The sequence below is a fragment of the Hyla sarda genome, chromosome 6 (assembly GCF_029499605.1).
Source record: "Hyla sarda isolate aHylSar1 chromosome 6, aHylSar1.hap1, whole genome shotgun sequence".
In the NCBI taxonomy this organism is placed as follows: Eukaryota; Metazoa; Chordata; class Amphibia; order Anura; family Hylidae; genus Hyla; species Hyla sarda.
In genome coordinates this window covers 219,309,702-219,337,581 of record NC_079194.1, presented here as the reverse complement: position 1 = coordinate 219,337,581, position 27,880 = coordinate 219,309,702, and the positions used below count along the sequence as shown (strand labels likewise).

General features: G+C 46.7%; 1 protein-coding gene across 4 annotated transcripts in view; it reads right to left on the bottom strand.

The window, feature by feature from the left end:
• DDB2 (damage specific DNA binding protein 2) overlaps positions 1 to 27,880 on the bottom strand; it is a 45,511-nt gene that overhangs the window by 6,962 nt on the left and 10,669 nt on the right. For 2 of the 4 annotated variants that reach the window (XM_056526476.1, XM_056526475.1), the window contains exons 2-9: positions 4,591 to 4,780; positions 3,992 to 4,092; positions 2,846 to 3,034; positions 2,619 to 2,764; positions 1,235 to 1,334; positions 602 to 779; positions 351 to 496; positions 88 to 252 (exon numbers count right to left, since the gene is read on the bottom strand). In XM_056526476.1, the coding sequence (XP_056382451.1) occupies positions 88 to 252; positions 351 to 496; positions 602 to 779; positions 1,235 to 1,334; positions 2,619 to 2,764; positions 2,846 to 3,034; positions 3,992 to 4,092; positions 4,591 to 4,780 (1,215 nt within the window). Of the gene's footprint in view, positions 1 to 87; positions 253 to 350; positions 497 to 601; positions 780 to 1,234; positions 1,335 to 2,618; positions 2,765 to 2,845; positions 3,035 to 3,991; positions 4,093 to 4,590; positions 4,781 to 23,268; positions 23,310 to 23,350; positions 23,486 to 27,880 lie in introns of those variants that run through there. The other 2 variants (XM_056526477.1, XM_056526478.1) reach the window with 2 other exon arrangements.

Sequence of the window (27,880 nt, the reverse complement as noted above, 5' to 3'; positions counted from 1 at the left end):
TAAAATATACAACAAACTCAGCAGCCCCCAAAACAGCATATTATTAGTAGATTATAGTACTCTAGACATAGGAGAACAATGGCTCACCGAGACAATCCCAGATGCATATGGGTCATATAGCTGACACACTATGTTACCATTCTGCCCATCAAACACATCTACTGTGCGCAACTCATCTGCCGTGTAGCCTGGGAACTGAGGGTCTGGGTATCGTCCGGCAACAATTAGGTCGTATCGGGGATGCCATGTAGCCTGCACAAGATAAAAAATAAATAAAATTATAAATATATGTATATTAGTAAGAAAAGGGCCTATGTGTCTACGTAATCAATAACAAAGCCACAACAAACCTTTATGGCAGTCAGGTGCTGGAACTGGCGGTGTGGATGTGGAATAATGCGCTGTGGCTTGGACCAATCATATGCAGAATAAACGCGGATCTCACTGTGCTGGTCAGTTGTGAGAAGCTTGGCTCCATCCCAAGGACTAAAGTAAGCTGCAGCAATGCAAAACACACAGCTTTACATACAGTGAACTAGATAGAGCTCTATAAATTGAGGTATAAATATGAAGAAAGGAGAGGAGGGAGATGAAACATTACCAGAGTTAACCCCACGGGCATGGGGCAATGTGTACAGGCAACTGGACTTATCCTTGATGCTCCTCAGGTCCCAGAGTTTAACTGTTTGATCCACGGAGGCAGTGGCCAAGAGCCAGTCACACCGAGGGTTAAATTCCACATGTGTCACTTTTTTCTTGTGTAGCCTCATTTTAAAGATCTTGGTAAAAAATAAATAAAGGTTATAATCCTTTTAAAATATACAATAAATACTAATCAAAGATATTTTCTAGGAAAAAAGTTGATGGATGGCCTATCCTCTTAATAGGTCATAAATAACTGATCGGCAGGGTGCGGACAATTGTCAAGCTCGCTGATCAGCTGTTGTAAACAGTGTACAAACCAGAAACCTCAGCTTCATACATCGTGTAGTGGCCATGGGGGTTACTGTAGCTCAGATCCCACTGAAGTAAATGGGAGCAGAGCTGCAGTAATCTGGGGTGGCAACTACAGCCAATGCTTTTGGCTTCTGGGTGTTGTGCCTCTACAGAACAGCTAATTGGTAGGGTAGTTGGGGTCAGCAGCCCACCAATCAGCTATTGATGGTCTATTCTGAGGAGAAGCCATCAGTCAACTTGGCCAGGAAAACCCCTTTGTTCAACAATCTAAACCTACCTCTTTTCCACATGTCTCCAGCAGCACCACATTGCCCACGTTATCTCCAGTTACCACACACTGTTGGCTGGCAGAGACATCCAGACTGCAGTACCACATACTAAGAATAATAATAAAAAAATCACTTAATGAGGGATGTCATTACAAAGTATAATTGGTCTCACATAAAACAAGCCATGTATGGCCATGTAGGTAGAAAATTGAAAGAGTTATAGCTACTAAAATGGAAGAAAAGAATGAGAACACAAAAATGGAAAAAACGCTACTTCCTTAAAGGGGTACTCCGCCCTAGACATCTTATTTTATCCATACAATTGGATAGGTTGGATAGGGGATAAGATGTCTGATTGCAGGGGTCCCACTGCTGGGGACCCACGCAATCTCTCCTGCAGCCCCCCCCCCCCCCGAGTCATTAAGGGGGCAGAGCGGTGAAGTCACGATACTCCGGCCCCTGTATCGTGAGTCATCATGCACGGAGCAAACTTAGCTATGTGCAGTAATGACTCGGGGGGCTGCAGGACAGATTGCGGGGGTCCCTAGCGGCGGGACCCCCGCGATCAGACATCTTATCCCCTAGGGGATAGGGGATAAGATGTCTAGGGCGGAGTACCCCTTTAACCCCTACCTCTACATGTACAACCTGGATCATTAAATGTTTATGAAGCAAGCAAAGCGGTGTTCGTTTCACAGGCGGTGAGTTTCGGCATTGACTGCTAATGACAGGCAGTGGCACAAAAAAAAAAACGCCCGAAAAAAAGGCCGATCTGACAGGACAGAACTACTGTAATACCAACAAGATGGAGCCACAACCAAACTAAACGGAAACCGTTTTTCCTGCAGGATTAAATGTAGTATAGTTTGAAAACCAGGTTATAAACATTATTTATCATTATAAAAGAACATAGGGGGAGATTCATCAAAACTTGTGTGGGTCAGGGGGGGTGGGGGAATCGACCAGTTGCCAATAGCAACCAATCATTTTATTTTATTTTAATAAAAATGCCTCTGGGGGAAAAAAGCAACAATCTTATTGGTTGCTATGGGCAACTAGTCAACTTTTCCTCAGCACAGGTCTTGATGAATCTCCCAGATATTACTTACTCCTCGTTTTTCAAATTTACAGAAAAAAAAAACGCCTATTGGAAAAACAAAAACAATTTTTGGGTTTTCCAGGCTTTCCCATCTCAAAGTCAGACAGGCAGAAAATAACTAACAAGTTAGGAATGGGTGGGGGAATGAAACTTTTAACAGCACCATGATCACAGCTATCACATGATGTTAACTATTCAATACGTTTCGGTGGGCCACAGGCCCTCTTTAAATTCCCCATTTTATTAAAACCCTAGATCCAAGTTCTGTGTTAATGATTAAAATTGGTTCTTACGCCCAGTCTTCAGTGTTGGTAAATATCTGTACAGTCCTTCCAGTTAAGTCCTGCAGGATGGTGCTGCCTGCGACCGATGATGTATACAGCTGATTGGGATTAACCGGATCAAATTTCATCCCTGTAATGCAGCCTCCGGCTCCGATCTACAAGACAGGTTAAAGCTGATGAAAAAGCATCTACTCCCCAGCACTGTCACTGCAGCAGCACTGCTCCGCCACACTTACCCCAGGGATCATGGTGTTATTTAGCTCCTCATAATCCCATAAAATAATGTCTCCACCTTTTGAGCCAACAGCCACAGTTTTGGGGTGAGTTGGATGCCATTCTAGTGTGGTAACTCTCCGGTCAAAAGGACTGTTGGTTCGATACAGAATATATGATGCCAAGGACCGCAGGAATGGAGTCTGCAGGTACTGAGAAGAGAGACAGTCCTACTAACACATCTGCAGGATGGATGCAATACATACCGTATATACTCAAGTATAAGCCGACCCGAATATAAGTCGAGGCCCCTAATTTTACCCCAAAAACCCAGGAAAAGTTATTGACTATAAGCCTAGGGTGGGATATACATCATCCCCCATATAATCATCCAGACCCCCGTCATCACCACCTGTCGATCCCTTCATCACTGGTCTTCAAACTGCGGACCTCCAGATGTTGCAAAACTACAACTCCCAGCATGCCCGGACAGCCATCGGCTGTTCGGGCATGCTGGGTGTTGTAGTTTTGAAACCTCTGGAGGTCCGCAGGTTGAAGACCACTGCGGACTTAGTCATCATCCAGCGCCCCCCCCTTTTGTTTTGTACTCACCTCCCCTTGGTTGGAATGAAGGGCGAGCTTGTCCGGGCCATCTATGCTGCAGGGACCGTCCAGTGGGGATGGTTAGTCGTTGCGGGCTGTCCATTTTCACCGGGGGGCCCTCTTCTCCGCACTTCGGGCCCGGACTAGTGACGTTGCCTTGACGCCGCCGCACAGGGACGTTGTGCATGAACGTCCCTGTGCGTCGTCGTCAAGGCAACGTCACTACTCCGGGGCCGGGCCCAAAGCGCGGAGAAGAGGCCCCCCCCCCCACCGGTGAAAATGGACAGCCCGAAACGACTAACCATCCCCACCGGACGGTCCCTGCAGCATAGATGGCCCGGACCAGCTCACCCTTACTCACCCTTTTGCAACATCTGGAGGTCCGCAGGTTGAAGACCACTGATGAAGGGATTGACAGGCGGAGAGTTCACTCGAGTATAAGCCGGGGGGGGGGGGGGGGGGGGGGGGGGCGTTTTCAGCACGAAAAATCGTGCTGAAAAACTCGGCTTATACTCTAGTATATACAATACATTAATGGAGAGCATACAGATCCACGTGAAACTTACCTTTGCTCTAACATTCCCACCAAGTGTGCTCCGGTACAAGTAATGCACAATGCTAGTCTCTCTGTCTCGTGGTTTCTGGTATTTCTTCTCATCTTGTAACCCTGCAGTGTCAACATTAGCTGTTTTAGCATTCATAATTATGGAAAAGAAGATTTAGAAGTAACCTTCAGACAATCATTTGTATTGCATGTAGTAGAACAAAGTGGCCCCTAAGAAACCACTTTTTGTCTTATGCTGGGTTCACCCTTGCGTCTGGACTCCGTTTGATACCAAAAACAGAGTCAGGTGGTCTGTAGAATAATGGGCACCAATGGACCATGAGAAATCCCATTGTAACCCTCTGGTACCATTTATTTTGCAGGATATGGCCCAACAAAAAAATGAATGTTTGCAGAATAAACTGAATTTACAATGGAGCACCCCGAATGATGCTCTGATGCAAGTATAAACCTAGTTTCACATGCACATTTCTATGCTTCCATGTGGCAAGCAATACACATTAGATAACCTGAATTTTGGCAAAACTGGACAATAATTGAACATGTTTTAGCTTTCTTGCATTCATAGAGCCGTATGATCCCAGCATCGGACAGAATTACCTTTGCTGCACCCTGGTGCATCCTGTGAGGCTTGTGAAACATTTTTCTTCCTACAAGATTTTCGGGGGGCTTTTTCCAAACTAGGGTCTGGATCTCGTTTTCTTTTGCTGGGGGGCTGTTCTTCTTGCTCCTTCTTCTGGGAGGAAGGCTCAGATGTCTTCTTTCCTTGATTTGACCTTTTGGGACGCATCTAGGTCAAAGAAACCATTTAGGTTTAACACTTCTGCTTGACAAAAAGAGCATTAAACAAGTAATTGCTGATAATACTAATGCTTAGGATAGGCTGACAATATGTGATAGAGTATACGACTGAGGTACATACTAGGTTAAGTCACAACTGTATATATTCATGGTGCTGTGTCAGTGTTAATAACGAAGAGGAAGCAAAAGTACTGAGACCCCTTCATCTATATAGGCAATCAAAAAAGTTCCCAGAAAACCCCTTTAAACACTATTTCCAGAAATGTCATGGGTACCATTCTAACAGGGGTATTCCTATCTCCAAGATTTATGGAATACCCACAGGATATGCCATAAACGTCTTATAGATGTGGGTCTCACCTCTGGAACTCACATCTATCTCATGAATTAGGGATTCTTGGCTTCAACCAGCCATGAAGCATTATGGTCTTTAAAAAAAAAAAAAAAAAAAAAAAAAAAAAACTAACATGTATGCCGGACATGTCAGAAGTCTAGATCGCACCAGGTCCCACTCCTGAGACCCCCTGCGAAGACAAGTTATAAGGCTGGGTTCACATTACGTTTTTCAACTACGGTTCCCGCATACGTTTTCATTAGTGAAAACGTATGGAACGGTATTGAAAACGGTATACATAGGCAAAGCACTGCAAACCGTATACACCCTGATGCATACGGTTGCGTACGGTTTGCTTGCAATACGGTTTTTAACAGTACTCCAAACCGTGTTCAACCACGGTTTTGACTCCAGTTTTAAAACCATATTGCAACTGCATACCTTTTTTTTTTTTTTTAACATGGACATCAATGGGAAACGCACATGTATACGGTTCCATACGGCAAAACCGTATGCGTTTTTTCTTTGCACATGCGCATTTGCATCCTAAAGTCCCCACCAAAGACCCCTCCCATTAAAAATGGACAGAATTTTCAAAAACTTATGTTTAAAAAAAAAATAAAAACAGAAGAAACTGTATGCACTTTTAAAAACAGTATACTGTTTAAAAATGCATACAGTTTACTTTTTCCCATACGTTTTTTGATAGAAAACGTATGCGGGAACCGTAGTTGAAAAATGTAGTGTGAACCCAGCCTAAGGCTGGGTTCACACTACGATTTGAACTACGGTTCCCGTATACGGCTGGGCTTAATCGTGGCGCCCGCACTCAGCCGTATAGGGGAACCGTAGTTAATCCTTAGGATAGGGGATAAGTTTTTCACCACTGGACTACCCCTTTAATGTATGTCTATGAGCCGACCGGAGTGAACCGCAGCCTCCGGTCGGCTGCTTTTTTGGCCGTATGCTGTTTCCCGACCGCAGGCAAAAACGTGGTCGACTACGTTTTTGCCTGCAGTCGGGAAACCGCATACGGCCAAAAAAGCAGCTGACCGGAGGCTGCGGTTCACTCCGGTCGGCTCATAGACATACATTAAAGGGGTAGTCCAGTGGTGAAAAACTTATCCCCTATCCTAAGGATAGGGGATAAGTTTGAGATCGCGGGGGGTCCGACCGCTGGGGCCCCCTACGATCTCTCTGTACGGGGCCCCTGCTCTCGGCCCAGATAGCGGGTGTCGACCCCCGCACGAGGAGGCGGCCGACGCCCCCTCAATACATCTCTATGGCAGAGCCGGAGATTGCCGAAGGCAGCGCTTCGGCTCTGCCATAGAGTTGTATTGAGGGGGCGTGTCGGCCGCCTCCTCGTGCGGAGGTCGACACGCCCCTTCCCGCGGGCTGTCGGGGCTCCGTACAGGAGATCGCAGGGGGCCCCAGCGGTCGGACCCCCTGCAATCTCAAACTTATCCCCTATCCTTAGGATAGGGGATAAGTTGCTCACCACTGAGTCACCACTGGACTACTCCTTTAACTACGGTTCCCCTATACGGCTGAGTGCGGGTGCCGCAATTAAGCCCCGCCCACCCCTCCTCCCAGCCGTATACGAGAACCGTAGTTCAAACCGTAGTGTGAACCCAGCCTAACTCAGAGGTGCACAACAGCTCTCTCCCTTGCCCGATTATTTTACTCCATAGACGTATGCAGTTTAATGTCGGGCTGGAGTGAGGAACGTGCTGCTGCACACTTCACCCAGCTGTAACTCACACCCCCAGAGGGTCTCAGCAGTGAGACCTGGTGTGATCTACCCAACATGTCAAACTGTGGTCATAGTTGTTGGTGAGACACAGCTGGGAAGGCAGTTTTAACAGAAGTGATTATAAAAGCAGCACAGTTTATAATGGGACAAATAAAGGGTAGATTTAGCAATCTTTTAATTTCTGCACAAACCTTTATGACATACTGAGGCCCTGGCATTACTTTGGTTTATTTGGCAAGGTCCCAGGCATCACCTTGGTCTTTCAGGGGAGGTCCCAGTAGGAAAAAGTTTGAAATGCCGTGGTGTAGACCATGGCATGGATAGTAGATAATGATAAAGATGATGGGATGTTTTATAAAAGCAGAACAGGCATAGATTTTTGCATGGAAGACGTGGATTCTGCAGGTAAATAGGAAATGATTTTCTTTTTGAAATTCTTTTTTTTGCCTTGTCCACAGTGCTCTCTGCTGACACCTGATGTTCGTAACAGGAACTGTCCAGAGCAGGAGAAAATCACCATAGCAAATTCTACTCTGGACAGTTCCTGACATGGACAGAGGTATCAGTAGAGAACACTGTGGACAAGACAAAAAAATAAATTTGAAAATAATTTCCTCTGTAGCATACAGCTGCTAATAAGGAAAGGATTGAGATTTTTTAATATAAGTAATTTACCAGTCTGTTTAACTTTCTGGCACCAGTTGATTTAAAAAAATATATGTTTTCACCGGAGTACCCCTTTAATTCTAGTACTCACTGATACCAATTACGAGTACTTTTATTTTAAAGGGAATCTGACACCAGGGTGACGCGGTTTCTGTCGCTGCTTACAGTGCTGATAGGTGGGTTCCTTGTTGTGTGCAATGGAGGTGGCTGCTTTAGTATGAGCCAAGATTTCTCTTCACTATTTGGCAGAACAGGGAATTTGCATTGGCGGCGAGACAGATGACCGACGTTCACATGGTGAGCAGTGGTAGAAACCGGGTCACCTGCACTATCTACCTATAAATTCAAGTTAGCTCAGACAGCATTAGTAGCCCCCCCCCCTTGTAGACAGCAGCCCCCCTGTAGAAATTAGTAGCAGCCCCCCGTAGACATTAGTAGCAGCCCCCCTGTAGACATTAGTAGCAGCCCCCCTGCAGACATTAGTAACAGCCCCCCTGCAGACTGCAACCTCCCCCTGTAAACATTGAATGAGTCCCCGATACCATGCAAATGGCTAGTATCGGCCCCGATACTAGTATCGGTAGATCCCTAATATTCAATGCGCAGGATTTGATTCTGCAGATTTGACGCTGTGTTCAGGCATTTAGTTTACATTGAAATTTGCAGCATAAAATCTGCAGCTTCAAATATGCGGAGGATGCTGTACATGTGAATAAATTCACAGGGTAGAGTCACACATGCTTTATTTTGCTGCTGCTTATTTTCCTATCCACTGAAGTCAATGGGTAGCAAAATACAAAACAAGACATACTCACCTTTCCTGCGCCTCCATTCTTACAGAGCCCAGTCCCACTGGGTAGACTGTGTTGGTACAAAGAAATGGGCATGACAATGCTGCAGATGATTCTTTGTGCAGACACTGGGAAGTGCTTCTCAGTGCGAGTGGGCTCTCAGAGTAGGATTTTTTATTTTATTTTTTTAACTAGTATGGTTCACTACACACTATCATGTAACCGGAACCCTTTGTATGCCTTACCTATGTGTAGTTCTAATATTAAGCAGCTTACCCGCCCCCCCCCCCCCCCCCCCACCAAGAGCAGGGATGTGGAAATCCTATAGCCCGACGCCCGGGACAAGCAGTTTTGGGCACCGGGCAGGTGAATTGTTTATAGATTTAGCCCTGTATCGGGCAGGGACAGACAGACTTCCCCCTTATTTTTCTTAAATGTCGGTGTGAGGCGCAGGAGCGGATGGAAGTCTACACCTCACACCGGGGCTCAGAGTGTATGGAGGGGGCGGCGGCCTCCAGCTGACTGCAGAGCCCCCTTATCTCCCCTCCCGGAGGATGGACGGAGCTCAGAAGACACAGCAGGGTGAGAGAGAGGATGTAGACAGCTCCGTGCACAGCTCCATCCCCCACACACAGCTCTATCCCTCCCCGGCTCTGTCTAGACAGGACCTAATCCACCACGGGGCGGTTGCTTGTTTTCACGGGGAAAATACAGAGCAGGGGAGAGAGGACGGAAATCTCACCTCACACCGGCCGGGACTACAGCTCTGATGTCCACTCATGGCGGATCAGGTGAGGAGACCAAGAATACAGGCGGCAGCAGGAAGGGTGGTTGTATCTGTATGGTGTGAGTGTATGTGTGATGTGTGTGTGTAATGTATGATGGGGAGCCAGCAGCAGGTGTATGTATGATGTGTGCATATGTATGGTGTATATCAGTGTTTCCCAACCAGGGTGCCTCCAGCTGTTGCAAAACTACAACTCCCAGCATGCCCTGGGCATGCTGGGAGTTGTAGTTTTGCAACAGCTGGAGGCACCCTGGTTGGGAAACACTGGTGGATATGTATGGTGTGAGTGTATGTGTGTATGATGTCTATGTGTGATGTGTATGTAATGTATGATGTGTGTATGATGTCTAAGTGTGATGTGTATGTATGTGATGTATGATGTGGGGTGGGCAGCGGCAGGTGTATGTATGATGTGTGCATATGTATGGTGTGAGTGTATGGTGTGAGTGTATGTGTGTATAATGTCTAAGTGTGATGTGTATGTATGTGATGTATGATGTGGGGTGGGCAGCGGCAGGTGTATGTATGATGTGTGCATATGTATGGTGTGAGTGTATGTGTGTATAATGTCTAAGTGTGATGTGTATGTATGTGATGTATGATGTGGGGGGGCAGCGGCAGGTGTATGTATGGTGTTTATTTATGGTGTGAGTGTATGTGTGTATGTAATGTATGATGTGGCGGGGGTGTGTGTGTATGATATGTGCATGCATAAATGTTTTGTATAGGAGCGGACTGTCACGTCGGGCATTAGGGCAGTTGTGCCATCTAATTTTATTTATTTTTAGTGGCACCCTCACTAAATTGCACCCCCAGAATCCCCCCCCCCCCTTCATACTCACCCACCAACCAAGAGCCCCACGTATGCACACAAACACGCCCGAACCAAAACTACAACTCCCAGCATGTTGGACCATAACCTAAACTGTAGAACTATAAAGTGCAACATGCTGGGAGTTGTAGTTTTGGTTCGGGTCAGCAGCAGGGCTATAGGCTGCATCAGGGCATGCTGGGTGTTGTAGTTACTAACTGTAATTCCCAGTATTCCTTGACACAGACTATGGCTCTGCAGCTGACACAAACCAAAACTATAATTCCCAGCATGTTACACAATAACCTTAACTGTACTACTATACAGTGCAACATGCTGCAACACCCACACAACCATAGACTGTATCAGGGCATGCTGGGTGTTGTTGTTATCTACTAACTAAATGCAACTTCCAGCATTTTCTGGCACAAAATGCAGCATATAAACTGGAGAAGCAGAACCCCCCCCCCCCCCCCAGTAACATAAGTCCCTATGAAGACTGAAAAAAAGTGATTAAAATATTTTAAAAAGTGCGTATACATGTGAATAAGCCCCTTTCCTAATAAAAGTTTCCAATTTTCTTTAAATAAAAATAATTTACAAACATAAACATAAGTGGTATCCGCTGCATGTGGAAATGTCCAGACTATTAAAATATGATGTTAATTAAACCGTACGGTGAACGGTGTAAATGTAAATAATTGTCCAGAATTGCTCATTTTTGGTCACTTCATTGAGAATTTTTTTATAAGGTGATCAAAAAGTTACATCTAGACTTATCTGGGCTCGGGTGTAAGAGGATCTACAGCTCTCCCACCGCTAATATCCTGGCATACTGCGATCGCCTATTAAACCATTAGATCACCGCTGTCAGCAGTGTCTAAAGGATCTTATATCCATCCCTGGTGGTCTAGTGGGGGGGGGGGGGTCAGACTATTTTGGTGGAAATTATTTCATCTACCAGGACAAGTGGATTTTCTTGAGGGACAAGTAGATTGTGTTCCGCTTTAGTCCCTTGGACAAGTAGTTTTTTTTTAAATTTCCACACCCCTGAAGAGACTGGAGACCCTTGATGCGGGTTGCAAGCTTGCATATTTTGGCCAAAATATATGTTTTTCATCTCAAATTTTTTTCTTCTCTTTCTCTCCCAGCAAGTAGTCTGGCTTTGTGATGCTGGAGAGCCCAGGGGTGCCAGCACACACAAGATACTGGGCAGCCTGCCTGATTGAACAGTATGGGCATCACAAATAGACTGTAATGCAACAAACCATTTTGACATGAATAGGAGATGTGTGCATTGCTGCTCATCAGTCTTTTTCACCTGTGAAATCTCCCCTATAACATCCTCGGGGCCGGAGTATCATGATGTCACGACTCCGCCCCCGTGTGATGTCACGACCTGCCCCCACCCATAGACTTGCATTGATGGGGCAGGGCGTGACATCACACGGGGGCGGAGTCATGACATCACGATACTCCGGCCCAAGGTCGTCACACTTCACACTCAGAGCCTCCAGCACTGCAAAGAGCTCACAAAGGTGGAGAATGACAGATTTCGGGGGACCCCAGCAGTGGGAACCCGGTGATCATACATCTTATCCCCTATCCTTTGGATAGGAGATAAGACATATTAGGGCCGGAGTACCCCTTTAACCTGCCCAAATGTTAAGTATGGCCTCTTTTCTGCGATTTTAAGTTCTTCTCTCCTCGTTCTCTTTGTTCAAGACGGAGATGATGCCGTAGACTATTTGGAGTCCGTCTTGGTCATCTGGTTCAGAGCTGGGAGTTACATTTAGGCTAAAAGCTAAGAGTTAACACTTAGGCTATGTTCACACTTCAGGATGTCGCAGACTGCGGGCACCAGCATCGTTATTGACAGCATTGCATTATGTGCAGAGGCCGCAGAAAGAATAAACAGTGCGCACAGCGCAGCAGAATCCTGTTGAATTCCCTGGGACTCTGCTGCAGCGGAATCAAGCAGTTGGGTCTGAACTTCCAGAATTCGACCAGTGAAAACATTTGACATGTCTACAACATGAAAACAAGAGTCATGATACCAGGAATGCCTTCTTATGGATGAGACACCCAAAGAAAAAAGCAGGTCTGACATCAAAGTATTAGAAAAACAAAGTACACATTTATGTAATCCAAAAGTATATTGTGCCTCCCAATAAAGCTCAAGGGCTACATTTCGACCTCAGCATAGGACTTTCCAAAGAAACCGATAAAGTTCAATGCTATGGCCGAAACATAGCACTTGCACTATATTGCAATGCACGATGGCCTGAATAATATGTACGTTTTCCTACCACTGTGATGCTGTCAGACCTGCTTTTTCCTTGGATGTCTCTACAACATGTGAAAGGTGTTTTTTTTTTTAAGTGACAGTACCCATTCAAACTGACAGTTGATTTACCCACACTAAACCAAGTACAAAGGGGCATAGTGCAGGGGAACAGGCTTAAAATGATTAAGTTCAACAAAGTGTGAATGAAAGCACTCACCACGTCATTGTCCAGATAATGTTCTTCAAACTTTATACTTGGAACTTCATACACGGAGAGGGTTAAGGTGAAGGCAGGGGAAAGGACTGGACGCCAGGGCGACGTTTCACACCAAACGGTGCTTTCTCAAGCCCTCAATATTGAGGGCTTGAGAAAGCACCGTTTGGTGTGAAATGTGGCCCCGGCGTCCAGTCCTTTCCCCTGCCTTCACCTTAACCCTCTCCGTGTATGAAGTTCCAAGTATAAAGTTTGAAGAACATTATCTGGACAATGACGTGGTGAGTGCTTTCATTCACACTTTGTTGAACTTTAACTGCCTGAACGATTTCTCATGAGTTTGCACCACCTGAAAAACGTCCAGAGAGGGAGTGAACTATATACTCACCAGTGAAGACCTATTGTATGGGAGCTTGCTGTGCTGAAGTTTTCTGCAGGCTTAAAATGATGTATAACTTTGTTCCACTGGGAAATGGAAGTGGCACCCGATATACCAGCAACTCTGCCGTGTCCCACCTCCATTGCGCCAGCGATTAACATATTAGCAATGTAGGTTATTTATGGCTCTCATTCTGGAACTGGACCACAGATTAGTGCTGGGCGGTATGACCAAAAATGCATATCACGGTATTTTTGTAAGTTATGACGGTTCCACGGTATTTAACGGTATCCCCCCTCCCCTCCTCCCTGGGGAACTAATCATGTGTGACCCTGGCGCTGCTCTGAGATGCCGGGCGCTGCACTATAAATGGTTAAGATTCTGGCCACATGCGCTATAAATGGTTAAGATGTGGCCGCGGCGCTGGAAACGATTAAAGGAAAACTGTCAGATATTTTCTCCCGCACAAGACACTTATTAAAACAAGCCCTACCTTGCCCTGATCCACCCTAATCTATGTGTATATCTTGCTGTAACTGGCACAGGCGGGGCTTCTGCAGGTTAACTGGCAGCACCGCTTATGAATATTCATCCCCTCTCCCTCCAGCTCTCCCTCTCTTCACCGCTCCTAACTGGAGGGAGGATGAATATTCATAAGTGGCACTGACATCAGTGCCAGTTAGCTGCAGAAGCCCTGCCCGTGCCAGTTACAGCAAGATATACACATAGAATAAAACTACAATTGCGGGCGAACTGCCGGGCTGATCCGGGTAAAGTTAGGGCTCGTTTTAATAATCGTCTCCCGCACTATCCACCAGGATAGTGCGGGAGAAAATATCTGACAGTTTTCCTTTAAGTTGCGAGCGGAAAGCTGTTAGCTCCCCATGCAATCGGTAAAAGCCAGGCTTTTAGAGCTTGCAGAGGGAGCTGACAGCTTGCCGCAGCCGCATCTTATTCATTTAAAAGCGACGCGGCCGCAACTTATTTATAGCGCATGCAGCCGGCATCTTAACCATTTATAGCACCGTGGCCAGCATCTCATTAATTTAAAGCGCGGGCGGCTCACAGGATTTTGATGATTATTATTTCCCCGATGTGGCGCTGCGACTGATAATTCATTTGAGGGGGAGGGGCCCGACCGGTATTGTGGTATGGGAAAAAATCATATCGTGGAGGGAAAATGTTTTGGTATTCGGTATGAACTGGTATACCGCCCACCACTACCACAGATCATTTATACTTCATTTTAATTTGCTTCACCCACACTATAAAACCCTGTATCTGGTTTAGTGAGGTTAAAGGAGAAATTCAGTACTAATTTTTCAGAATCCCCAGTGCCCAGGCTGCAAAAAGTATTGTCCCCAGGAAGAAGACCAGCACCAGAGGACAGGGACACATATCGGTGCCACGGGGGTACGTCGGAAGCGAAGTTAGGCTGCATTCACATCACGCTTGTGCAATACAGTTCCCGTTATCAGGTTTTTGATGAAAAAAAGGATTCCTCAAAACCGTAGTAAACTATCAAAACATGTACAAATTTTAATCCGTATATGGTTAAAAACACTCCATTATTAATAAAGTTTCAGTTTTCTTGAAATTCCAAGACAAAAACTGTATAAACTCAAAAACCGTATGGTAAAAGCATTTAATGGGAGTTTTTTCCTAGACATAGTGCTCCACTTTAGAAGGAAATGTGATGACAGTGTAAATCCTCAAACAATGCAACAATAATTTATTCAACATGTGGTTAAAAGCAAACAAAATCCTAGATAGAAACTTAGATTCTAGCTCCTTCTACAGATGTAGCCACTCTCAGGAACTCTGTAAAGTCAGTATTGCCTCCCCACCTCCTTCCCCCACCTTTAAACATATCTGCCCCGGGCAAATATCTCTCTAAAACAGGCAACTATAAGGGTGCGTTCACGCTGAGTAATTCAAGAGGAATGTACTAGAGTAATTCCTCTTGAATTCTCCGCTCCAAATTAATTCACATCTCCTCTGCCCATTGACTTTAATGTTATTTCTGCTGTCCTGTTCACACTGCGGAAATTCTGCTAGCGGTATTCCGGCGCTGAATTCCTTTCCGCTTGAAGAAAGAACATGTTCATTCTTCAAACGGAATCCGCTAGCAGAAATCAATAGAAGTCAATGGTAAAAAAAAATTCCGCCCGACATCGTATTTGCATGGAAGTGGCTGAAAAACCCTTCACTTCTTTCTCCCCAATTTCCGCGTGCAAATTCTGCACAAATTCGAATTCCTCTTGATTTGCTCAGTGTGAACGCACCCCAAGACAACTATTTCACTATAAACCTATAACAAGCATCAAAGTGAGCTCAGGCTACAGCACAGAGCTTCAGAAAGGTGGCACAGGAAACCTCCGCACGTGCAGCATCCGGTTCCTCTCAGGCAGGCAGTGGTGGGCTTTCCTGAGTTAGAGGTGAGCCTAACAGACCTATGTACGGAGAAGAGCGTCTGATAAAAGCAAAGAGGAGATCTTTTTACATAAAGCGAGATGCAGAAGACAGGTGCTGGAGTTAATCACAGATCATGGAACCATTTGCATGGAGTCCTGCTATAAGGGGAGCAGTCACACCTTGGGGGGGGGGGGGGGTCTCAGGTTACAATATTTTCAACATACAATTTTTTCTGGACCATTGTAACCTGAAACCAGGCTCAACATACAATGCTACAGACAGTCCAGATCCTGGGCATTTCACTGGTAAAACCCCTGTATTACTGAAGTGCATGCACTGACTGATGTCTGGTAGCGCCCCCTACAGTACAGGGGTGTATTACATGTTCTGTACTATTTACCTGTGTCAGGGTTACCTGCTCAATTACCAGGTTTCCATAGAGTTATGGTCTCAACATACAATTATCATCACAGAAACAAATAATATTGTAACTTGAGAGACCGCTGTATAATAAGTGACACATGGTGGTAGGTGGGAACGGGTTACAGTCTCAAGTTACATCTCATCTAAAGCCCCGCTATTCTAGTAATATGCTGCATTCCCAGGCAATCTCATAAAGGGATAGCATCTCTCTCCGAGACCACTAAAGGGCCTGAGAATGAATGGAGTGTTCCCCTCAGGGGCTTTCTTTGCACAGTGTTACCGGCCACTTGCTGTTATGGAGACCTGAAGCCCAACCCTATTAAAGTGAATGGGGCCGGCTGAATTACCCATACACAGCAGATGGCCGGGTGCAAGGAAAGACTGAGGGGGACACAGTGCTAAACCAGTGCTGCAGCCCCTTTATTCTCAGGCTCTGTGGGGGTCCCAGATTTCTACCTCCCCATTAAAGGGCTTGTACAGTAATTAAAGCTCCTGTGACTCTCTGGAGCAATGCAATGGCAACTTAGGATCAGTGCAGGAAAATAAACAATATACAGTATATCCCAAGCATTACGCCTGGCCCACTCAAGGCGGCTGGGTGGCTCTTTTCTCAATGAAAACAAAAAGATCGAAAAGGAAAAACCTGCAACTATTTCTTGGGACAGTTCTAGGACATTTCATAAAGCAAAATACCAGAGACAGATGGAAATTCTCACATAGCATCTGCCTGCAACAGGTCACATTGTAAAAGAAATCCATTCATTTCTACCACCTTTCCTGAGTGTAATATCAGGTCTGTTCTGAAAAGACATTGGCCTCATTTACTAACAGGATCCCAACATTTTTGTCGGGTTTTGCGCTAGAATTCTGTCTGCGGCAGAATTTGCGCCAGTCTCTGGCGCACAACCCGACAAAATCACTCACAAAAGGGGCGTGTTCCCGACAAAAAGAGAAAAAAACATCCAAGTGTGAAGAAAACTCATAGGAAAACCTGTGAGTTTTGCTTCACAGAAACCCGACAGCTCTGAGCTGTCGGGAAATTACTCAAAACGGAGTGAATCCTGCTACCCCCAGCATGGAACGGGGTCTGTTCCATGTTGGGGGTAGGAGTAGAGGGGCTGAGGGATTGATCGCACCGGGTCTCACTTCTGAGACCCGATCCGATGTTATTAAGCAGGGGAGCGGGCGGCATGTTCCGATCCCCTGCAATGTACTGTAAACTTTCATTTTTAAATTCCTCACCAGAAGCCCTGAATGGCCGGGACCGAGGAACCAATCAGGGCTCCTGGCAGGGTTTTAATATAGAAGCCCTGCAGTGGGCAAAGATGTATAGAATCGCTGGGGGGGTATATATCTGGCCCCTCCAGCGTTTCTATATATCTTTCCCCCTGCTGCGCTATATCAAATTTAGTGGCCGCTGCGCTTGAATAAATGTACTGCCCCCCCAGCGCTATTATATATCTATACTGACCCCCGCTGCGCATATACTGACCCCTGCTGTGCATATTTATATATATACTGCCTCCCCCAAGCTGCGCATATTAATCTTCATCTTCTCCCTCTCCTGGCTGCCAATGAATGAAAACTCTATTAGCAGGGGAGCGGAGGGCTGCTGCCCGCTCTCGCTGCTAAGTTTGTCATTCATAGCGGGCAGCAGCTGCATATCATGCTGTGGGGGTCAGACATATGGACATATGTCTGACCCTCACATTATACATATACAAATGCCGGCTCACCGCTATGTATGACAAGTAAGCTATTGGCAGCAGCAGCGCGAGCCTCCCTGCACTGCTTTACTTGTCATACATAGCAGTGACCCGGCATTTGTATATGTATAATGTGAGGGGCAGACATATATCCATATGTCTGACCCCCACAGCATGATATGCAGCTGCTGCCTGCTATGAATGACAAACTCTTAGCAGCGAGAGCGGGCAGCAGCCCACCACTCCCCCGCTAATAGAGTTTTCAATCATTGGCAGCCAGGGGAGGGAGAAGATGAAGATTAATATGCGCAGCTTGGGGGGGGGCAGTATATATAAATATGCGCAGCGGGATTCAGTATATGCACAGCGGGGGTCAGTATCGATATATAGTAGCGCTGGGGGGGGGGGGGGGCAGTACATTTATTCATGCGCAGCAGCCACTAAGTTTGATATAGCGCAGAAGGGGGAAAGATATATAGAAATGCTGGAGGGGCCAGATATATACCCCCCCAGCGATTCTATACATTTTTGCCCACCACAGCGCTTCTATATTAAAACCCCGACAGGAGCCCTGATTGGCTCCTCGGCCCCGGCCATTCAGGGCTCCTGGTGGGAAATTTAAAAATGAAAGTTTACAGTACATTGCAGGGGATCGGAACATGCCGCCCGCTCCCCTGCTTAATAACATCTGATCGGGTCTCAGAAGTGAGACCCGGTGCGATCAATCCCTCAGCCCCTGTACTACTACCCCCAACATGGAACAGACCCTGTTCCATGATGGGGGTAGTAGTACAAGCACTGATGTAGTCAGAATTTGCATACTTTGAATACTTTTTTAACCTGCGACAGAAAAAGGGAAATTGGGTGACAGATTAGTAAATCACAAGGAAAAAAAAGACGAGTACCCTGAAAAAAAATAACCTAACTGGCACTGCAGTCTCTGTAAATGAGGGCCAATGAAACAATTACACTTTGCTTTGTCTTTATCTTATCAACCGCCATGTTGTAACTTAAAACAGGGAGCAGAACACATGGCTGTACAGTGGGCTTCTTGGAGGGCATCTTGTGGGGGCAATGTGCTTTCTATACAGTAAAGCAGCGGGCTTCTTATGGGGGTAATGGACTTGCTATGTAGTACAGCAGGCTTCTTATGGGGGTAATGGACTTGCTATGTAGTGCAGCGTGCTTCTTATGGGGGTAATGGACTTGCTATGTAGTGCAGCGTGCTTCTTATGGGGGTAATGGACTTGCTATGTAGTACAGCAGGCTTCTTATGGGGGTAATGGACTTGCTATGTAGTGCAGCGTGCTTCTTATGGGGGTAATGGACTTGCTATGTAGTGCAGCGTGCTTCTTATGGGGGTAATGGACTTGCTATGTAGTACAGCGGGCTTCTTATGGGGGTAATGGACTTGCTATGTAGTACAGCAGGCTTCTTATGGGGGTAATGGACTTGCTATGTAGTACAGCTGACTTCTTATGGGGCAATGAGCTTGCTATGTAGTACAGCAGGCTTCTTATGGGGGCAATGGGCTTGCTATGTAGTGCAGCGGGCTTCTTATGGGGGTAATGAGCTTGCTATGTAGTGCAGCAGGCTTCTTATGGGGGCAATGGGCTTGCTATGTAGTGCAGCGGGCTTCTTATGGGGGTAATGAGCTTGCTATGTAGTGCAGCAGGCTTCTTATGGGGGCAATGGGCTTGCTATGTAGTGCAGCGGGCTTCTTATGGGGGTAATGGACTTGCTATGTAGTGCAGCTGACTTCTTATGGGGCAATGAGCTTGCTATGTAGTACAGCAGGCTTCTTATGGGGGCAATGGGCTTGCTATGTAGTGCAGCGGGCTTCTTATGGGGTAGTGAGTTTCGTATGGGGTGCAGCAGGCTTCTTATGGGGTAGTGAGTTTCGTATGGGGTGCAGCAGGCTTCTTATGGGGATAATGGGCATGCTATGTAGTGCAGCAGGCTTCTTATGGGGTAGTGGGTCTCGTATGGGGAGCAGCAGACTTCTTATGGGGCAGTGGGTTTCATATGGGGTGCAGCAGGCTTCTTATGGGGCAGTGGGTTTCATATGGGGTGCAGCAGGCTTCTTATGGGGTAGTGGGTTTTGTATGGGGTGCAGCAGGCTTCTTATGGGGGTAATGGACTTGCTATGTAGTACAGCGGGCTTCTTATGGGGCAATGAGCTTGCTATGTAGTACAGCAGGCTTCTTATGGGGGCAATGAGCTTGCTATGTAGTACAGCGGGCTTCTTATGGGGGTAATGGACTTGCTATGTAGTACAGCGGGCTTCTTATGGGGGTAATGGACTTGCTATGTAGTACAGCGGGCTTCTTATGGGGGCAATGAGCTTGCTATGTAGTACAGCAGGCTTCTTATGGGGGCAATGGGCTTGCTATGTAGTGCAGCGGGCTTCTTATGGGGTAGTGAGTTTCGTATGGGGTGCAGCAGGCTTCTTATGGGGGCAATGGGCTTGCTATGTAGTACAGCAGGCTTCTTATGGGGGCAATGGGCTTGCTATGTAGTGCAGCAGGCTTCTTATGGGGGCAATGGGCTTGCTATGTAGTACAGCAGGCTTCTTATGGGGGCAATGGGCTTGCTATGTAGTGCAGCGGGCTTCTTATGGGGGTAATGGACTTGCTATGTAGTACAGCGGGCTTCTTATGGGGCAATGAGCTTGCTATGTAGTACAGCAGGCTTCTTATGGGGGCAATGGGCTTGCTATGTAGTGCAGCGGGCTTCTTATGGGGTAGTGAGTTTCGTATGGGGTGCAGCAGGCTTCTTATGGGGATAATGGGCATGCTATGTAGTGCAGCAGGCTTCTTATGGGGTAGTGGGTCTCGTATGGGGTGCAGCAGGCTTCTTATGGGGCAGTGGGTTTCATATGGGGCGCAGCAGGCTTCTTATGGGGTAGTGGGTTTTGTATGGGGTGCAGCAGGCTTCTTATGGGGATAATGGGCATGCTATGTAGTGCAGCAGGCTTCTTATGGGGCAGTGGGTTTCATATGGGGTGCAGCAGGCTTATGGGGCAGTGGGTTTCATATGGGGCGCAGCAGGCTTCTTATGGGGTAGTGGGTTTTGTATGGGGTGCAGCAGGCTTCTTATGGGGGTAATGGGCTTGCTATGTAGTGCAGTAGGCTTCTAATGGGGTAGTGGGTTTCCTTTGGGGTGCAGCAGGCTTCTAATGGGGTAGTGGGTCTCGTTTGGGGTGCAGCAGGCTTCTAATGGGGTAGTGGGTCTCGTTTGGGGTGCAGCAGGCTTCTAATGGGGTAGTGGGTTTCGTTTGGGGTGAAGCAGGCTTCTAATGGGGTAGTGGGTCTCGTATGGGGTGCAGCAGGCTTCTTATGGGGTAGTGGGTTTCATTTGTGGTGCAGCAGGCTTCTAACGGGGTAGTGGGTTTCTTTTGGGGTGCAGCAGGCTTCTAATGGGGTAGTGGGTCTCGTATGGGGAGCAGCAGGCTTCTTATGGGGTAGTGGGTTTCATTTGGGGTGCAGCAGGCTTCTAATGGGGTAGTGGGTTTCGTTTGGGGTGCAGCAGGCTTTTAATGGGGTAGTGGGTTTCGTTTGGGGTGCAGCAGGCTTTTAATGGGGTAGTGGGTTTCGTTTGGGGTGCAGCAGGCTTTTAATGGGGTAGTGGGTTTCGTTTGGGGTGCAGCAGGCTTTTAATGGGGTAGTGGGTTTGGTTTGGGGTGCAGCAGGCTTCTAATGGGGTAGTGGGTTTCGTTTGGGGTGCAGCAGGCTTTTAATGGGGTAGTGGGTTTCGTTTGGGGTGCAGCAGGCTTCTAATGGGGTAGTGGGTTTCATTTGGGGTGCAGCAGGCTTCTAATGGGGTAGTGGGTCTCGTATGGGGTGCAGCAGGCTTCTTATGGGGTAGTGGGTTTCATTTGGGGTGCAGCAGGCTTCTTATGGGGTAGTGGGTTTCATTTGGGGTGCAGCAGGCTTCTTATGGGGTAGTGGGTTTCGTTTGGGGTGCAGCAGGCTTTTAATGGGGTAGTGGGTTTCGTTTGGGGTGCAGCAGGCTTTTAATGGGGTAGTGGGTCTCGTATGGGGTGCACCAGGCTTCTAATGGGGTAGTGGGTCTTGTTGGGGGTGCACCAGGCTTCTAATGGGGTAGTGGGTTTTGTTTGGGGTGCAGCAGACTTCTAATGGGGTAGTGGGTTTCGTTTGGGGTGCAGCAGGCTTCTAATGGGGTAGTGGATTTCGTTTGGGGTGCAGCAGGCTTCTAATGGGGTAGTGGGTCTTGTTTGGGGTGCAGCAGGCTTCTAATGGGGTAGTGGGTTTCGTTTGGGGTGCAGCAGGCTTCTTATGGGGTAGTGGATCTTGTTTGGGGTGCAGCAGGCTTCTAATGGGGTAGTGGGTCTCGTTTGGGGTGCAGCAGGCTTTTAATGGGGTAGTGGGTCTCGTATGGGGTGCACCAGGCTTCTAATGTGGTAGTGGGTTTCGTTTGGGGTGCAGCAGGCTTCTAATGGGGTAGTGGGTCTTGTTTGGGGTGCAGCAGGCTTTTAATGGGGTAGTGGGTCTCGTATGGGGTGCACCAGGCTTCTAATGTGGTAGTGGGTTTCGTTTGGGGTGCAGCAGACTTCTAATGGGGTAGTGGGTTTCGTTTGGGGTGCAGCAGGCTTCTAATGGGGTAGTGGGTCTTGTTTGGGGTGCAGCAGGCTTCTAATGGGGTAGTGGGTTTCGTTTGGGGTGCAGCAGGCTTCTTATGGGGTAGTGGATCTTGTTTGGGGTGCAGCAGGCTTCTAATGGGGTAGTGGGTCTCGTTTGGGGTGCAGCAGGCTTTTAATGGGGTAGTGGGTCTCGTATGGGGTGCACCAGGCTTCTAATGTGGTAGTGGGTTTCGTTTGGGGTGCAGCAGGCTTCTAATGGGGTAGTGGGTCTTGTTTGGGGTGCAGCAGGCTTTTAATGGGGTAGTGGGTCTTGTTTGGGGTGCACCAGGCTTCTAATGTGGTAGTGGGTTTCGTTTGGGGTGCAGCAGGCTTCTAATGGGGTAGTGGGTTTCGTTTGGGGTGCAGCAGGCTTCTTATGGGGTAGTGGGTTTCATTTGGGGTGCAGCAGGCTTCTAATGGGGTAGTGGGTTTCGTTTGGGGTGCAGCAGGCTTCTAATGGGGTAGTGGGTCTCGTATGGGGTGCAGCAGGCTTCTAATGGGGTAGTGGGTTTCATTTGGGGTGCAGCAGGGTTCTGATGGGGTAGTGGGTCTTGTTTGGGGTGCAGCAGGCTTCTAATGGGGTAGTGGGTCTTGTTTGGGGTGCAGCAGGCTTCTAATGGGGTAGTGGGTTTCGTTTGGGGTGCAGCAGGCTTCTAATGGGGTAGTGGGTCTCGTATGGGGTGCAGCAGGCTTCTAATGAGGTAGTGGATTTCGTTTGGGGTGCAGCAGGCTTCTAATGGGGTAGTGGGTTTCGTTTGGGGTGCAGCAGGCTTCTAATGGGGTAGTGGGTTTCATTTGGGGTGCAGCAGGCTTCTAATGGGGTAGTGGGTTTCGTTTGGGGTGCAGCAGGCTTCTAATGGGGTAGTGGGTTTCATTTGGGGTGCAGCAGGCTTCTAATGGGGTAGTGGGTCTTGTTTGGGGTGCAGCAAGCTTCTAATGGGGTAGTGGGTCTCGTTTGGGGTGCAGCAGGCTTCTAATGGGGTAGTGGGTTTCATTTGGGGTGCAGCAGGCTTCTAATGGGGTAGTGGGTTTCATTTGGGGTGCAGCAGGCTTCTAATGGGGTAGTGGGTTTCATTTGGGGTGCAGCAGGCTTCTAATGGGGTAGTGGGTTTCATTTGGGGTGCAGCAGGCTTCTAATGGGGTAGTGGGTCTCGTTTGGGGTGCACTGCTGGGTTTGGCTCTGCATATATTCAACGTTGCATAACAAGAGCTCTGAGCCCTTAGGCACCTTATAGAAGGAGCAGCGTACAATAGCCAGAGTGCCCAGACCTGAACGTTACGTAACGGATGCCTCCTGCGCGTCCAGTCCTCCCGGGTCACCCGTTATGGCACGTACCCTCCCCACACAAACCTGTCACTACCGGAGTCGGCCACTCAAATGTCCGTCCACCAACGCTGCTTTGGAAGCAAGATGTCGCTCACGATCTGCGCAAGCGCAAAGGACCCTATCAAAGTTACACGGTCTTTTTTTTTTTTTTTCCTTTTGTGCCGCCCCGCCCCTATATTTACATGGAGTCCTTTCATTGGCTGTCTGCAGGACCATCCAAACAATCGGAGCGTCCAGCGCCTTGAGTCTGCGCAGTAAGGTCTCGTTTAAGGATGCTCTGTGATCCTGTCGCTCAATGTGAACGACCGATCTGATCGCACAATATTTATATTACTACACAGAAATGTCAGACTTGTCCATGGATTGTAGAATAGAAGGTTTTATTATATACTAAATAGTCCTAGCACTTCCTAATACAAGGTGATGTACCATCATCCATAGAGATCAATAAACCTATGCCACCTAGATAGAGAGTGGGGTACACTTGTGTCATCTTTTGTGCAAAACAATGTTTATGCAGATTATAAATGCATGGAATCTTATTTGTACAAAACCACAAAAAACATAGAAAATATGTAGAAATAATGATAAAAGCCCCTTTTTGTACAAAAATGAGTATTAACCCCTTAAGGACCAGGGGTTTTTCCGTTTTTGCATTTTCGTTTTTTGCTCCTTGCCTTTAAAAAATCATAACTCTTTCAATTTTGCACCTAAAAATCCATATGATGGCTTATTTTTTGTGCCACCAATTCTACTTTGTAATGACGTCAGTCATTTTGCCCAAAAATCTACGGTGAAACGGAAAAAAAATCATTGTGAGACAAAATTGAAAAAAAAAACACGCCATTTTGTAACTTTTGGGGGCTTCTGTTTCTACGTAGTACATTTTTCGGTAAAAATGACACCTGATCTTTATTCTGTAGGTCCATACGATTAAAATGATACCCTACTTATATAGGTTTGATTTTGTCGGACTTCTGGAAAAAAAATCATAACTTCATGCAGGAAAATGTATACGTTTAAAATTGTCATCTTCTGACCCCTATAACTTTTTTATTTTTCCGTGTATGGGGCGATATGAGGGCTCATTTTTTTGCGCCGTGATCTGAAGTTTTTAACGGTACCATTTTTGCATTGATAGGACTTATTTTCATGATATAAAAAGTGACAAAAATTCACTCTTTTGGACTTTGGAATTTTTTTGCGCGTACGCCATTGACCGTGCGGTTTAATTAATGATATATTTTTATAATTCGGACATTTCCGCACGCGGCGATACCATATATGTTTATTTTTATTTACACTGTTTTTTTTATGGGAAAAGGGGGTGATTCAAACTTTTAATAGGGAAGGGGTTAAATGATGTTTATTCACTTTTTTTTCCACTTTTTTTTGCAGTGTTATAGGTCCCATAGGGACCTATAACACTGCACACACTGATCTATTACATTGATCACTGGTTTCTCATAAGAAACCAGTGATCGATGATTCTGCCACATGACTGCTCATGCCTGGATCTCAGGCACTGAACAGTCATTCGGCGATCGGACAGCGAGGAGGCAGGTAGGGACCCTCCCGCTGTCCTGTAAGCTGTTCGGGATGCCGCGATTTTGCTGCGGCTACCTATCCCGAACAGCCCACTGAGCTAGCCGGCATACTTTCGGTTTCACTTTAGACGCGGCGTTCAACTTTGAACGCTGCGTCTAAAGGGTTAATAGCGCGCGGCACAGCAATCAATGCCGCACGATATTAGCCACGGGTCCCGGCCGTGGCCCTGCGTTATAGATCGGGAGTGGACACATGACGTTCTAGTACGTCATGTGTCCTTAAGGGGTTAAAACTGTCCTTTTCTGACCCATATAGCCGTTGGCTGTCCGGGCATGCTGGGAGTTGTAGTTTTGCAACATCTGGAGGGCCACAGTTTGAAGACCGCTGATATATGGAGTTTTTGAGGGTCATTTATTGTGCTGTAATTTTTTATTGGTACCAGTTTTGTTTTGATGGGACTTTCTGATAATTTGTTAATGAATAAGCAATTCTGGACTGGTATTTTTTTTAATTAACGTTTACGCCATTGACTGTGCAGTTTTATTGACTTTATATTTTAATAGTTCAGAGATTTACACACGCGGAGATACCACATATGTTTATTTTTGTATACATTATTTTATTTCAAATATGGGAAAAGGGGGGGGGGGTGACTCAAACTTTTATTAGGGAAGGGGCCTTTTCACATTTATAACAATTTTTTTTACATTTTATTCACAATTTTTTTAGTCCCCTGCACCTGCCATCTCAGCTGATCAGGACCCCACAATTTTGCCACTGTGGTCCTGATCAGCTCCACTGAGTTACTCCAGTGGGAAAACAATTTCTTCAGATCAGCTGGTGCCACAAAGTTAAACAGATCTGTAAATTACTTCTATATAAAAATCTTAACCCCCTCCAGTACTTATCAGCTGCTGTATGCTCCAGAGGAAGTTGTGAAGTTCTTTCCTGTCTGACCACAATGCTCTCTGCTGACACCTCTGTCTGTGTAAGGAACTGTCCAGAGCTGGACAGGTTTGCTATGTGGATTTGCTCTTGCTCTGGACAGTTCATGACATGGACAGAGGTGGCAGCAGAGAGCACTGTGGCCCTACTGAAAAGAACTACACAACTTCCTCTGGAGCATACAGCTGCTGAAAAGTACTGGAAGGGTTAACATTTTTATACAGAAGTAAGTTACATATATGTTTTCCACCGGAGTGGACATCATAAAGCCAGACATCACCCTGATAGCAGCCAGGACCAACCAGTTATAAAGGGCTTAGCTACTGAGCGTGCTTCATAGACTGAAAGTTGGATACATTTATGCCCTGCAAAATAGCCATTTTTGAGAGTGGTTCATTTTTATGCCATTTGCTCAGTAGTAAAAAATAAAAGCAATTTTATTCTGTGGATGAGTATAATTATGGTAATATACAATTGGTATAGCTTTTATCATATTTTATTACCTTAAAAAAAAAAAAAAAAAAAAAAAACAGCTTACATTGGTGATGGTGTATGTCACATACAGTGGGGATCAAAAGTTTGGACACCCAAGGTAAAAATTTGTATTAAAGGGGTTGTGCGCTGCTCTGCAGTTCGGAGCTCCTCTCACAGCGTCCGGAAGTTAATTTCTCCGAACACTGTGTGCGGGCTTCCGTGTTCGCGGCCGCCGGGCGTGATGTCACGCCCGGCCCCTTCGTGACGTCTCGCCCGCCCCCTCGTGGTGTCTCGCCCGCCCCCTCAATGAAAGTCTATGGGAAAGGGGCGTGACCGCTGTCACGCCCCCTTCCCATAGACTTTGGTAGAGGGGCCGGGCGTGACGCCACGAGGGGGCGGGTGAGACGTCACGAAGGGGCCGGGCGTGACATCACGCCCGGCGGCTGCGTACACGGAAGCCCGCACACAGCGTTCGGAGTGATAAACTTCCGGACGCTGTGAGCGGAGCTCCGAACTGCAGGGCAGCGCACAACCCCTTTAATTTGCATAAAGAAGCCAAGGAAAGATGGAAAAATCTCCAAAAAGGCATCAAATTACAGATTAGACATTCTTATAATATGTCAACAAAAGTTAGATTTTATTTCCATCATTTACACTTTCAAAAAAACAGAAAGCAATAAAATGGCGTCTGCAAAAGTTTGGGCACCCTGCAGAATTTATAGCATAGCATGAACTGCCCCCTTTGCAAAGCTGAGACCTGCCAGTGTCATGGATTGTTCTCAATCATCATCTGGGAAGACCAGGTGATGTCAATCTCAAAGGTTTTAAATGCCCAGACTCATCTGACCTTGCCCCAACAATCAGCACCATGGGTTCTTCTAAGCAGTTGTCTAGAAATCTGAAACTGAAAATAGTTGACGCTCACAAAGCTGGAGAAGGCTATAAGAAAGCAAAACATTTTCAGATGTCAATATCCTCTGTTCGGAATGTAATTAAGAAATGGCAGTCATCAGGAACAGTGGAAGTTAAGGCTTGCATTGAGGGGGCGGAGCGTGACGTCACACGGGGGCGGAGCCGTGGCATCACTATGCTCCGTCCCCCTGATCGCCAATAATCAGAGCCGGAGCGAGCACGCTCCGGGGGCTGATTCAAACGGGGTGCGGCGTGGAAGATCACGGGGGTCCCCAGTGGCGGGACCCTTGCGATCAGGCATCTTATCCCCTATCCTTTGGATAAGATGTCTTAGCGCCGGAGTACCCTTTTAAAGCAAGATCTGGAAGACCAAGAAAAATATCAGACATCTCGCAGGATTGTAAGAAAAACAATTCAAAACCCACTTTTGACTGCAAAATCCCTCCAGAAAGATCTGCCAGACACTGGAGTTGTGGTACACTATTCCACTATAAAGAGATACTTGTACAAATATGGTCTTCATGGAAGAGTCATCAGAAGAAAACCTCTTCTACGTCCTCACCACAAAAATCAGCGTCTGAACTTTGCAAGTGAACATATAGACCAGCCTGATGCATTTTGGAAACACGTTCTGTGGACCGATGAGGTTAAAATTGAACTTTTTGGCCGGAATGA